The 14,559-nt window shown below is 36.1% G+C and overlaps 1 protein-coding gene across 1 annotated transcript in view; it reads right to left on the reverse strand.

Moving 5' to 3' along the window:
- Window positions 1–11,494, reverse strand: part of LOC139114627 (E3 ubiquitin-protein ligase COP1-like) — a 30,516-nt gene extending 19,022 nt beyond the window's left edge. Inside the window, exons 1-2 of the mRNA XM_070676458.1 lie at window positions 11,133–11,494; window positions 7,348–7,407 (exon numbers count right to left, since the gene is read on the reverse strand). Of these exons, the coding sequence (XP_070532559.1) occupies window positions 7,348–7,407; window positions 11,133–11,257 (185 nt within the window). The 5' untranslated portion in view covers window positions 11,258–11,494. The remainder of the gene's footprint in view (window positions 1–7,347; window positions 7,408–11,132) is intronic.
- Between the last annotated feature and the right edge of the window lie 3,065 nt (window positions 11,495–14,559).

A 14,559-nucleotide genomic window follows, 5' to 3' on the forward strand; every position in this document is an offset into this window, starting at 1 on the left:
AACATAGCTGCGGAAAGACTGATTTGCTTGTGGAGTGACTACACATAGACCTACAGGTATCTATCATCAATCAGAAGAAGGTATTGCTCCTATGATCATGATCTATCTATGAAAGAGTGTTTACATCATCAAGTAAACCACTTGACAAATGTTTTAAAATTTATCTGTAAATAATTCACTGCATTTGAAATATTCATTGAACACCACTAAAAGCATTCTTCTCACTAATTGTCAGTGTTTGTGACAGATTCTAAAAACTGCACAAGGATGAATATTACATTTCTCTATATTATTTCGAGATAAACTTGTAATGATTATCAGACTGCATCTCTACGCTGAAATAAAAAAATATATATTACAAATAAGGGCCAGTAAATGAAATTTGAGTTAGCTCTTAACAAAATAGCTTTTGTCTGAGACATGCATATAGACATAAATGTATTCATTTTTTATGATTCAATCCCTGTGGTAGAATGAATTGAATCATTTGCAAAGACATCCACACAACAGCATACTACCATTACTAAGTCACATATTATAAAACTCCTGGATAAGAGAGAAAGCCTCAGCAAGGGACAAATACATGTAACCATGGCCAATGCTACATGTAGGTCTTGCTGTTACCTATTCTTTGCTTATGTGACACTGTAATCACTTCCTCGCTGAACTGGCTCACTTCTGACTAAACGCATAATGGCTTCCATCAGAGAAAATGAAGGCTTTTTTCTAACTTTGTAAAAACAAGAAAAATGTCAGCTGATCAAAAAAAAAGAGATCTCCTGGTATGGCAGACTACCAAAAGAAATACTAAAGTTAACATACTAGTATGCACAGAAACTACATTTTTACATACAGCAGTATCATTGTTAAGTATGATTTTAATGATGGTATGAAAAATCAAAAGCTCATTATTAATAAGACACAGGCATCTATAATACAAATGGTGAAGCATTTACCACTCAAAACGTGCTTTTAACATACAAGAATCATTCATTTTACTTGTTTTATTTAATGATGATAACATTTCTCATTGCCATCATAGAATGAGGTTGTGTAGTTTGACTCACACAGAGAATGAGAGCTGAATGTGTTGGGTAAAATTTGAACTCTCTCATACATGAAAATTTCAGGCATTCCTGAAGCACACTGGAAAACACATCAAAAGCTATGGCTCATGGGGCTATTTACTAATAACAATATGTTAAAGGTTGAAATGATTATTCTAAATGTAAAATATTTTTATGTGATTATCAAACGACATGTGGAAAATATCATGATACCCTTTTGAATGATGTTGAGCTGTACTATGGATTATAGATTAATCATAGACCCTGACGTGAGACCAGGGTCTACATATGCATTAACCTGGCAGCATTCTCCAGTTGAGTATGTTAGATAAGAACACAACTCTGACCCACATGCCAGATATGACCTGCAATGCATTGACAAGAACTATTGATTAGAGAGTTATTGAAATTCTGCTTCCCCAAATCAATGTAAATATCAATATACAAGTACAGCCTTAGTATCCTTGACTTGCAAGGTATGGCTCTCCTACAAAATCAAAACTGGAAATCACTGTAAAAAGCAAAATTATAACAAGACTATCACAAAATTTTGGTGTTTTCCTGTAATTTCCAATCCTTTCTCACAAGCCTTCTAATCTAAACATCATATTACCTTTGTACCTGGCATGCTGAAAAAAACACCCAGTCCCTTTTGAAATCTCAAAAATTTTATTGCACAAAAGGTGCTACGATGAAGATGGAAAAAGTCAATGTAAATGTACCAACGTGTAAACACAACTTTAGCTTACTTTAACGTACTGAATGAACAATGATGTAGTTGAGAAGAGATGAACTGGCTCTTTATTTTCTGTTGCTTCACTAACCTTATGCATAAAAGAATTTTATATGTCATACATGTACATGTATTTCCATTATTCATGTAGAGATATGTGTATGTACACATGCCTACAAAAGGAAGCAACATTTTCTTATTTGACAGCTTAAAAAGCTATGATTGATGACTATGATGAATATATTATGTCTTTTTTCTAAAATACAATACATATGATGTATATGCACAATTTGGCTGATAAAGTGCTAAAAGCACATCATGCACAACAATTTTTGGAGATACAGTAGTTCACTAAATGTAAGTTAAAAAGAAAACACAGGAAAATGCTAATTTCGCCTTTGCATTTCTTATTAAATAGAGTTGTTCCTCAAAGTGAACTAAACATGAATCACCAACTACTCGGCAGAAATTACAGCAGTGTTGCATTTGCAACTTTACGGAGACGTACGCACTTGTCTGTTCACCTGTATAATGAACAGATATTATATGGTCACCATGGCAACTTATTAATATCAATAGACATTTATATCCATTTGTGCCCTTAATTGCCTCTGCGCTGAACTCACCTCTGATAAATGGTATTTCTTCTCCGAAGCAAAATTACTTCCTGCTATTAATTCACACTACTTCCTCTCCCCTGCCGCTCAAATCAATAACCAATTTCCGTTTTTCATTTACATACATGAAATATAGAACTGGAGGTACCTACACCAAGTGGCAGTCAATCTGCTGTCGTAAAGCGACTGCATTTCATGTACCAATGGATAAATAAAAGAAATATTACATATGCTGGTTGATACATGTAAAACATGCCTAATAGCAATTTTCTTGATACTGACCTAAATTTGTTGACCTGAACTATTGCTGCAATACATACATTTCTTTTTCTGAGCTGCATTGCCCTATCATCTTATATTTGACTTTCTCTCTGAAAGAGAAATTTGGACTTCTACTAATACTATCCAGTGAGCTAATCACACTAGTTATTGATCAAGTTTTACTGCCAAAATTTCTCTTTTCAAATGCAATTTCGCTAAGTAGGGAGAGCTGTCTTGCTTTCTAAAAGCACTACTAGTATTCTAGAAAATATACATGAAAAAAGCTATGCAAAACATGTACAAACACACATTCATTGACTAACAGGAAGGAAGTTGGTATTTGATTGAAAGGGTGTTAAGTGGAGTCAAAACACCGCCAGGTTTCCTGACTAGGCAGTTTCAATAAAAGATGCATTTTAATTCCAATTTAGGTATTTGCTCACTCGATAGCTTCCTGTTCCACTTATTTCTTTTATACCTTCTGTCTCCATGTATGACTGTTTCTGTCTTAGAGGCCTTTTCATGTACAAACAGGGCAGACCATCAGAAAGTTGACAGACAATTTTGACACTGACTTAGTACACACTGCTTCAGTGCTTGATATAGAAATGAAATATTTTTCGTTGTCAGATTAAGAAAACATCTAGTGTCAGATCCTTTGTTTTGCTTTGACACACATTTTTCATTCAGAAAGTGCTCTCTCATAATCTCTATTTTGAAGTTTCTAATTTTCTGAATAGAGAAATCATCATCATGGCTGGAAACAGTTTCTTCATTAACTCTTCATTTACAAGAAAAAACATGGTTTTCGTCATACCTTTTAGTATATTTCAAATTTGTATGCCCGCAAGGAGCACACCTACGTACAGTACAATACATGGAAAATTCAGTTTACATCTTAACACTGTTATTTGAGGAAATTTACAATTTTTGACGTTAATTATCCATATTTCATTCTCATATTACCATACATGTATCTTATCATCTTTGACTAAATAGGCAATACTAGAATTTATGTAGATATGACAAAATTGATATAAAATTAACAAATATGAAATAACAAATCAGAATTTATTATATTAAATTTTTTTCAAAAAATATAATACTGTCAAAAGTCCTTTGTCATGTTAAATTCACCATAGCCTAGTAGCAGTTTGTGGTTGATGCAAACTCGTCATTAAAGAATTGTGCTGCCATCAAGAGATATCTCCCATAGCACATTTGAACACGTGGGCTCAACAAACGCTTGAACGACATGGTACAAGCAGGGGAGTTCATGAGAACCATGACTACTGATTCATTATTTATTTTTTTCAGCATGTTGGCCCAGCCAAACACTGAGCAAGGTGCAAACAGAAGAGTTCATTACATGTAAACAGATCATACAAAACCAATTTCCTATACTACATTACTAGGTAAATTGATCCTCTAATCCAAATCTGCTATCAAACACCAGCATTGCACATGCTCTCATTTGCATGCAAGGTAACAACTTCAAAAACTACTACAGACAGTTATGAATATCTTCTGCTCGGCAGCTCATCTTCACCTTTTACAGAAATGTAACAACATACTTCCTGCGCCCAAAATGACGAGATGAAGGTAATGACACCTGAAGCATGCCAATAACTGTTTAAATGGCCAGTCTCATCACTAGCATTCAAGTGAGACATACAGGTCTTTACATCCCCTTTATTTTAGGGTTTTACTGTTACATGTAAAAGTTGCCCCTTGTTAAACTAAGCCTAAGAATACAAACAGTGCATTGCTTCTAGAGATATACAATGGCAACAAAAAATATTGAAAATATAGTGTCTGCTTTTTGAACTTCGATGCAATACTGGAAATATGACCATTTTTATTCTGATTCATTATGAATCTCAGACAAGAGAGATTATTATTATGGCCAAAGTGCAAAGCAGGGAAACAAGTCTTCAATGGGCCATTTCTTGTGTCCAATGTAGAACGAATCTTTCATTAAAATTACTGTAACACTTCTCTGTTAACTGGCCAGTACTAGTATGAAGCATTACTTTGGTTACAAGTTATTATAACAACTCATTTCATGTTAAGGAATTAGTGACACGACTTGTCAAGCCAAGTTGGATGTTTACTTAAGGAAGAATACATCATCTGGGACAGATATTCAGACCCTCAAACTTTCACAATATTCCTTTGGCCTACCATTTGTGGACGCATATTTTAAGCTTATTGGATAAACAACGATTTCACTAGCTTGGTTTGTGAAAATCAGGAATTTTTTCCATTAGAAAGATAACACTAGGATGGTGGCCATTTTGAATTTAAATATTAATAAATATTGGGTCATTTGTTTCTCTAGTACCAAAATTTGCACGATGATCTCAGATTTTTATTCTTGATTTTGAAAGACAACGGTTGAAAGTTTGCTTGAGGAAAATTTGAGCGAAAGTTTAAATTTTTCAATTTTGAGACGTAAACAACCTTACATATATGTAATAATGTACACCTGTCTGTACCATGGCATCACCCTGATAGTATACATTTAGTTTCAGGTGGCTTTCTCTATTCTAGTATTTGATTTGCAGCAATTATAAGTGGATTTTACAAAACTAATAAGAAGAAAATGATCTCAGGATAAAGCCTTGACTGTGTTTCAAGATATCCATAATTTCAGATTTTGAACCAATTCACTCTAAAAGGTAAATGTTCTTGTGCTGATTGTTGCTGTTTGGAAAGTCTAGAAGCCATACTTAACTACATTCATGAACATGTACAGGTGTCACTTTGTTTTAAAACAACTTATCAGATGCCTTTGTCCTGTGATGACTTATATTAGTTTTGCAATATTTATATTTTAGTGTGCAATACTCCTAAAATAACAAACCATTCTTTGATATATTTGCCTGATCAGCAGATAACTGTATGGTTTGATTAATAGGTGGTATTGCATGGAAGGACTGTATATCAACGTACAAGTATATTTCATGTGAAATGTACTGGTAAAGTGCTGCTACAAACTCCAATCCAATTAAAAACAGTCAATATCAAAGTTGTGCCATCTGCCGTTTCACAAATCAAAATACACTGGATTGTCAAAATACGTGACTCTAATGGCAACCTCACAGGGTTTAGACGGACTATGCAGTACGCTGTGTCATGTAATTTGCATATAAGAGAGTGGTACACCGTGTCATGTGATATCACAGAATCCAGATTAACATCATTCAACTGATCTGCATTTTAGATATTACACAAATCAAACACACACCCTTAAGGAAGATTTGCAATGGTGTGAAAAATTTGTGCAGGGAAAGGAGTGATAAATTGTGGAAGGTGAAAGATGTCAATTCATCAGTCATGATCTTCGTATGTGGAGTTAAATGAAAATAGTATGACTAACCTGGTTGCTAGGCAATGAAAGGTTAGTTTTAAACTTTAACAATAATGGATGAGCATAGGCAATTTATGTTTAAAACAACTGAATTCTACTTTGTGGGTAGATAATTGTACAAATCCATCATATTTAGCAAAAACGTTTTTTGGTATTAGTTATCTGGCATTTGGAAAAATTTTCATTTTTTTAGTATGACACTGACATCAAGGCATTACTATGACATTATCTTGTTTAAACACTGGACATAACAGTAACTCATTTTCTTGTTCTAAGATTACTCGCTGCCACACATAAAAAACATTGCTGCTAGCAATGACCTTTCATTTGACCTTTGTTAGTTCACTTACTTCCAATGATGGACTACAAATAAATGTTCTACAGGTATTTTGTTTACAAAATGGACCAGTAGGCATATAAAATATTTTAAGTCTACATACATGTACTGCTACGAGCTCATGAGCAATGATTTCGCAATATGACCATTGTGAAATACAGTACTTAGATAATTTAGACATACAAGGAAACATGTTATATTGTACACCAAGCAATAAATTTTACGCAATAATATTGTCTATTAAAGCTTATAAAGGTAAAGTTAAAACAATTTAAACTTCAATTACAAACCACTATGCATCAATATATGCATAACTGATGAAATTTGTTCTCCAGTCACTTGTCTCAAGGTAGCAACAAAACATCTCTGTGATACAACATATTGAAATAATGTACATAGAGCAGACAGCAGTCACCTTTCTTGACAATGGATCCAATTTTTACTTTCAGGACTCCGCATTGTATATGGTATGCCCCACTCAAATTTTTACATGGATGAGACTAAAACGTAGTTTCTCTAAAGTTACTTCAAAGACAACAATTTTATTTTTTGAATATCACATCAACAGGACCCACTTTCCTCAATCTCTGATAATTTCACATATACCAGATGAGCGGAGGTTATGTACAATGATGAGAAATGACAATAATAAATAAAACATTGACACTTCTGGGACTTAAAAAAATGTGATCAGTAATAGGATTAAAACCATTGAAAAGGTGATTATACATGTTGTCAAGAAAAACCTATATCTTTAGAGGACTCCAAGAACACATTTTACACAACTGTCATAGTGATAAGCAAGTACGATTGGTAATAGCCTTACTCTAAAAATTTGCACTCAGCACAGTGAGATGGCATGACTGACCCTGCTACTTTGGCAAACTAAGAGTTTAACTTTGAACAGTTTGTCCAAACCCACACAGATCAAAACATTTAAAAAATAAACAAATACTTACCAAAACGTATGACCACATTTTGTCATGTGTGCTTCTTCTATCATGTCAAAACATATTGGACTAGGAAAAAAAAAAACAATTTAAGAACTATATTAGGTAAAATACTTGCAAGCCAGAAAATTTATCAAGATGCAAAGAGGTCAATAAAATTTGTTCTACATGCAGGTCTCAATGCTAGATTAATCAACCTATATTTTTATCATTACCATGTACATAGTCTCTATGAACTGCAGGTCAATGACACATAAAGACATTCTGATTAAATTCATTCAATATGTATGGTATTTGTATCACACTGGACAAGTCACATTGGGTGTAAAAAATGAGAAAAGTGAATAACTGTACATGTGCAATTTCATTCATGCATATCAATATCAAGGATCCATCAAATAATTAGTACAACTGAAACAATTACCACCTACATGTAAAATCAACACGAATCACAGACTACAAGACCAAGATTAACAATTACATCGACACAAAGGACAACCCGAAGTGCTCATTGCCAAGTGGCAATAGGAAGATCATTAGATGAGTAAAAACTAATAACATTTTCATTCCAATTTCCCTATATTAAGCTCCATAATATTATATAGGGCTCAGTCCATGGTGTCGTGCCATGGGTTATTAGATTAGAAATGTTATTTGTACTGATTCCTTATTAGTAATAGTAAAGGATAAAATAGAATTGTTACTTGCTATATACGTTTGTATGACAACTATGCTCAGTTTATCCCACTTTACCCTCTGATGAAAACAGTTCATGTACACGATACCCTGCAGGATCTTCTGTTTAATGTTTAAAAATATTGGACATAATAATTGGCAATTTTTATCATGATAAGTCCCTATTGTGTTTAACAAGGGACGTATTGTGCCATCATTATCGTTGCAAGAGAAACTATATTGCCCAACTTCCACTTGCAAGCTGAAAACTGGCAATTTTTTTCATCTAGTTATTGACACAGAGGGCTCGTTCCAAAATTCAATCCCAGCATTCTTTACATATGTCCTCATTTATATGCACAACAGTTTTCTCTCTTTTTCGGTTTTTTATACGTGATAGTTACTATATTTTGTATCAGTGACATGGTGGATAATAATACTTACTGGCTTTATAAAAGATATATATTTTATTAATGGGCCTTGGCGTGTTATCAAATAACACTTTGCACATTTCGTATTAAGAATGCAAAAAGATTTTTACTTTTATCCTAATTCACTGTTGGCATACAAAAATTTGTAGAGGTAATAAAGTACATGGATAACAACCATAGTTTGCCACTGACAGTGACATAAGCTAAATATGTCTAGGAGCTGCCTTCTGAACTGACAGATGTATCACGCAATAGGTATAAAGAGTTTAAATTTCATTAATTATCCCTTATCCTATCAAGCCCGTATACCCATGTCAGGTTAACCCTTTTCCTGTTACATTTTAACAAGGACTAGCATTTGAAGGCCCCTAAAAACAGATACTGAGCATGATTTTCATTATCTAGACCTGTTAAACTTATCAAGCCAAGTAGGTGAAAATACATCTAGGTTTTGGCTCAGTAAGGCTTCACACTGTCTCTGCAGATGGGTAGTAATAGGCCTGGTTGGATAAATTCAAACTTATGAAAGAATATTCGGTTATTGACAACTTTCTCACCATTCACTTAGACTGGTTAACCTTTTACCAGGGTTGCATTAGCTGGGTTACCATCAACTTCCTCAAAATCACTGGATGATTAATCCAGCTGAATATTATGTATAGGTCAGATATTAAATCATTCAAATCAATACCAAAACTGTGTTTCCTCTGCCACTCTAAAAATTCGTAAAATTACTAATTTTTTAGATGATTTACTAATTTTTTTCATTGTTGATTCGTAAATATACGAATGCAAGGAAGCAGCTTGTTGATTGAGAGCTGAAGGCCCCCAAACCTCAAAATAGTTCTGTCTAAGCACATGTTGTACTTAATTTGAATTTGATTGAATGATATTCCGTATTCGAACAGTTAAGTTTACTTATGAATTTCAAAATTTACTAAAAGTTTCAATACCCAATTCGTAAATTTACTAAAAAATTTCAGAAGCCAGAGGAAACACAGCAAAAGAAGTATAGAAGTATCCCCTGGGGCATTACAATTCATTTTTTACTTAATTGCAACTAGCAAGGACTTGGTAGATAATAACTTGAAAACTTGCTTCACTTACAAGCTAAAAGCATCAAATAAATTATTCAAACCGCCTTGCTAATATAGTTTTTATTTTTCACTGACTCTATTTTCATTATGATAATTTTTTTTTATTTTTTTGTGGGGGGGAGGGTGGGGAATAAACATTAAATAGGCCAACTGCCCATCATTAAATGTATTCTCACATGGAGCAATCAGGGTGTCTCTTTACGAAAAGAACAGAGTATTAATCCCCTTTCTACAAGGTTCCATAGACCATGGAGGTAGTACTACCTCCAAGCATAGACAAACCATAGAAATAAATACCACTTGCAAGAAAGAAGATTAACTTTAAATTTCGATATTATACATATTTCTCTAGCATGCACAGGTCTGAGAAAACCATTCTACTGTGGGGTTCACATTAACTTTTGCTTCCCTCACCCCTTATTATGAAAGGACCTTTACTTTTTCACATGAGAGGGTCTCATTGTCATGTGCATACAGGAGCAGGATATTTTGGTCGAATAAAATTCCTAATAATGATACATTGCTTGTAGCAATTGCTACTGTAATCCCTGACATGGTAAAAATCATATTGCCATTTTACCATTCTGAATTGCTTTATTTTGAGTAACTAATTGTGAGTCTGTCTCCATGCTACCAGCAAATGGAAAGAAGAGTCTTTACAAATGGACAAACTGTCCACATTTTTATCCACGCAAAGAAATCAAAAAGAAAGGAAATGGATATCTTGATAATTTTTTGATATCTACCTTGGCAAACAATGATTCAACTTTTGTTGGTGGGTATTGCACATAAGATGCCCTGATAATGATATACATTCAAAAGCATCTCTTTGATAAATTTAGTTCCTGTATCTCCCAGACAACCTGGTGTGTCAAGTGTAATGTAAGGCCAATAACCTGCCATGGAAAGCACCTGAACACTCCTAACATTGTTTCGTGCCATGCTATTTGAGCATCATATTTGCAACACCCACACTCTTTATGCGGAATAACATTCCTCAGAGGCCTCTCCCTGTGTTCACAATAAGATAACGATGACATTGTAAAAAGCGTCTACCGCAGTCCTGCGCGTTTATACACGACGGAAACTGCAACATCGGGAACATCGCTGGCACAGTTCCACCGACCTTTAATAGCGTTTTCAAGGCTTTGCAATGAAGATATCAGCGGAAAACGTTCAAAGAGGCAGTGGCAGGCCGTGAGAGGTCGCAGTGCGACATGACAATAGGTCAAGCCCTTCGAACGAGGTAAGCCTGGTCTCTAGCGAGCAATCGGGGCAATAGTGCGCCGCTGACAACCTACTGGCTGCAGACCTGAGACAGTGCCACAGTGGGGACCAGAACTGGCTCTGGAGTGTGCACATTGGAGTATGCACAAACCAATGGAGGTTAATGCGCAAGAAGACAATATCACCATTTGCGCAATAGAAAACACCGGAAGAGAATGTTTGAAAGCGGCTGTCGGTTCTTTGTGTTTGCAACTAACATTGTCGTGTAACATTACATGCGCGTGTGCGGCAAAATGCAACGCAACATTACAATGCATCGTAGGGAAACGTCTTTTTGGCCATGGCAAAATTAAGCGGCACTTACCACACAAAATCGTTGTTTTTGTCCTCATATGAATTAAACACTCCATTGTAGATGGGCGGTTGAGGACGTTTGCGTCGCCTTGCTGCAGCCTGCGGTGGGCGATCTCTGTCGCCGCGAGCTGACATAGTGCACCGCACACACTTCCTAGTTGGGGCTCAGCAAAATTTTCAGATATTCCAAAAAGGAGGCTTGCTGTGACTCCAAAACTTGAATGCTGCAAATGGCTCACGAGAATCCTCAAAATTGCACCTAAAATTTTACCAAAACTTGGCAGTTATTTCGAAAATGCACGGTAATTCTGCGTGTGGCCTTGTCTGACGCATATCACTCACGTTTGCAGAGCATCTGAAGATGGACGTTTTGCGCATGCCCAGTGATCCATCATGCATTGCGGAATTCCTCGTCCACCGGGCAAATTCCCGGATGGAAACACCTGGATCTGAAAACAAAGACGCAAGAAACCAGCCAGGGACTTAGTTTTCTTCCAATCGATACCTAGGTGGTTCTTAATAGCGTGTCATGGCCTGAAAAGCGCCTCCAGAGAAATACGGCACCTAGGCAACAGCGGATATAGTCAAACTAGCATATTTCAAGGGACCTTCTTTCCACAACATCTTGTTCTCAGTTTTTCGGGGATTATGGAAACACAATTCGCTGTTATCCGAATATTTTGGTCTACTTCTCAGATGCAAGCGGCAATGACAAAAAAAATGTTCGAAGTATAGAGCATGAATCGGGTACCTCGATGTTTCCCGCGGTATCCATGGCAATCACCGTCTGTGTGTTCTTGAAGTTGACCTTACAAAGACACATTCGAACCCCCGTGAAGCATGTAAGCAAGGACTATGTAGGAACCATGACTCTTCTAATGGAATTACACCGAGAACTGATTAAAAAAACAACACTTCTATAGTTGTCATTTGCATGAAACTGCTCAAGGCTAATAAAAGAGAAACTGAATTAAATGGCCTAGCGAAATTTTATTTTCACCTTAGGCCTACTAGCTCTAACTTTCGATATTATTTTTATTCAAGAAATTCTCCTCTTCTCTAAAGTATTAGGTATTTGTATTCCAAGGACAATACACTGCGAGTAATATGTAATGTTATTGTTGAAACATGTCTTCTGAAACGGACGAAAATTATGTCAACAACTTTACATGTAACAGTGACAAAGACATAAGTCGTATTGACAAGATCCCGAACACCAGGATTTTTGACCTGATTCTTAGTGGCAGAAATGGAATAATATTGCATTTTACAAACAGTTCGCAGATCATTTTAAAATACGCAAAAAGCTATAATGGAGCTTGTTTTTCATTAAAAAATTAATATGAGCTCTTTTCACGTACACGCTTACTACTGCTAACCACAACACGATAGGAACTACTTTGGGATAATTGGATGGTGTAATGTCGGTTTAATCTGCAAATGTAAACTGATCTGCTTTTCTTTTTACTAGTAAGGTATAGACTTGTTTTTTATGAGCAATTTGTGATATTGCAACATTCAGCTATATGGCACCAAACACTTTTGAGAAATTTGAAAAATATGAAGATCCAACTATCTCAAATTAGTTCCAATCGTGTTCCATATTGATTTTACAATCATACTGGATTTTTGCGACATTTAAGGGAATTTTAAAACTGTGAATATCTAAAGACGTTTCAAGATTTTCAATTTTACCTATCACATATCCTCAAAGTCTATTTCTGGGGCAAATAGTAGATCTAAAATAGTATGGCATGTGAAAAAAGCCCTTTGAATTCAATGGTTAGAAAAAAAACCAAAGGCTAATGCACCCAATCGACCTCTTGAGTACGTCATGAGTGATATTGTAATATACTATCACGGTAAAGGGATTTTGGTACAATATTGTGGAAAATATCTGAAGATGTCGACGTCATCCTGTAAAATCGGCACATGAGTTGGACTCTTGAATTAATCTGATCGTGTTAGTTCCCGCGCATTTTTTGAAATGACACGGCGCTAGGGAAACAACGCCCAGTCTTTAGGATATCCCAACAGGTGGAAATGCTTTGGTCCTGCCATCCTTGGCGACCCCTTTGAAGCTTTCCATTGTTGTCCATCCGCGCATGGTTTCAAAATCTTTCCTCTAGTTTCTTAGAGGCTGTTGCGGTGTTATTTATTGCATTTATCAATTTCGGGATTTACCATCGATCTGGACCCGTCACTGGCATATTTCACCAAATAAACAATATATAAGCTTATCGACAATTATAGGATTCGCCGATGGATATTTTGACATTTGGCATCGGAATTTTCTCACTAGAGGAGAATTTCCGTAGAGGGTGAAAACATTGTTCACATACCATTTCTTTCACTAAGTAAAATAATCTCCCCATCCAGTAGAAGGTAGGGGCAAATTCATGCTAATCGGATTTGGTGACAAAGGGATAACAGTTACCATTGAGGCAGAGACTGGCGCTTTTGTGGTTTCGTTATGGTCTGCTAGTGGTCTATTTATGGCACATTTTACTTCAGACGAATTTAGATCTTCTTTTCAACAGTCGCCACTGTTGAATATGCTAAGCGGTTCCGGAGTACTTGTCTGGGAATATCAATGATGTCGCTCACATGCATACCCAGGCGAGTCATCCAGGGTCATAAGCCCCCCCCCCCCCACTCCACACCTCCCCATCCTCCCCAGGTCATAGTTACCATCGACCACAATTGATTTACCGGTAATTATTAGACTTGGGTAAGATATTAAAACAAGAGAGAACGGGCCCTCCTACTCAGAAAACATGCAACTCCGAAAGGGGAACACTGCACTTTTCCGCGGTCACGTCAAATGCACACAAGATGCGAGCCCGAAGGTCCCTGTTAACCGTGCGTTCCACCAGGTAATGAGTACCTATAGGTAAACTCCGCACTTAATTGAGCATGCACCCTGAACGAATCTTGATTCATCGATGCACATTTTTCGCTTAAACACGATGATGAGTCCCCTTTAGTATGATAAAGTGAAGTGTGCTTGTCGTAGACCATGGTTATCAACTTCGATAGATATCATTTTTTCTTTCTTTTTTTTCTTTCTTTTTTTTTTTGGATCGATCGTTTGGGATGGGATGGCCAGATCGACAAACACTCTCTCTCTCTCTCTCTCTCTCTCTCTCTCTCTCTCTCTCTCTCTCTCTCTCTCTCTCTCTCTCTCTCTCTGCCCGAGTACTTTTGTAAACTGTACACGATTGGTAACCGTAAAAATGTGTTATATAACTGTCCCGAAAAAATGTAAAATCGCGCGCATAATATTGTGCACATCTTACGTCCCAACTTGGGACCGTCTATTGTTCCATCCCTTCCAACATTCCAAGCGAAAAACTGTACTGTTTCTGTACATACCTGATAAGCTGAATAAGCTGTGACCATCGACTTCTGTAGATGTAATCGCTTGCAAAGGCAGG

The sequence above is a fragment of the Ptychodera flava genome, chromosome 16 (genome assembly GCF_041260155.1).
Source record: "Ptychodera flava strain L36383 chromosome 16, AS_Pfla_20210202, whole genome shotgun sequence".
In the NCBI taxonomy this organism is placed as follows: domain Eukaryota; kingdom Metazoa; phylum Hemichordata; class Enteropneusta; family Ptychoderidae; genus Ptychodera; species Ptychodera flava.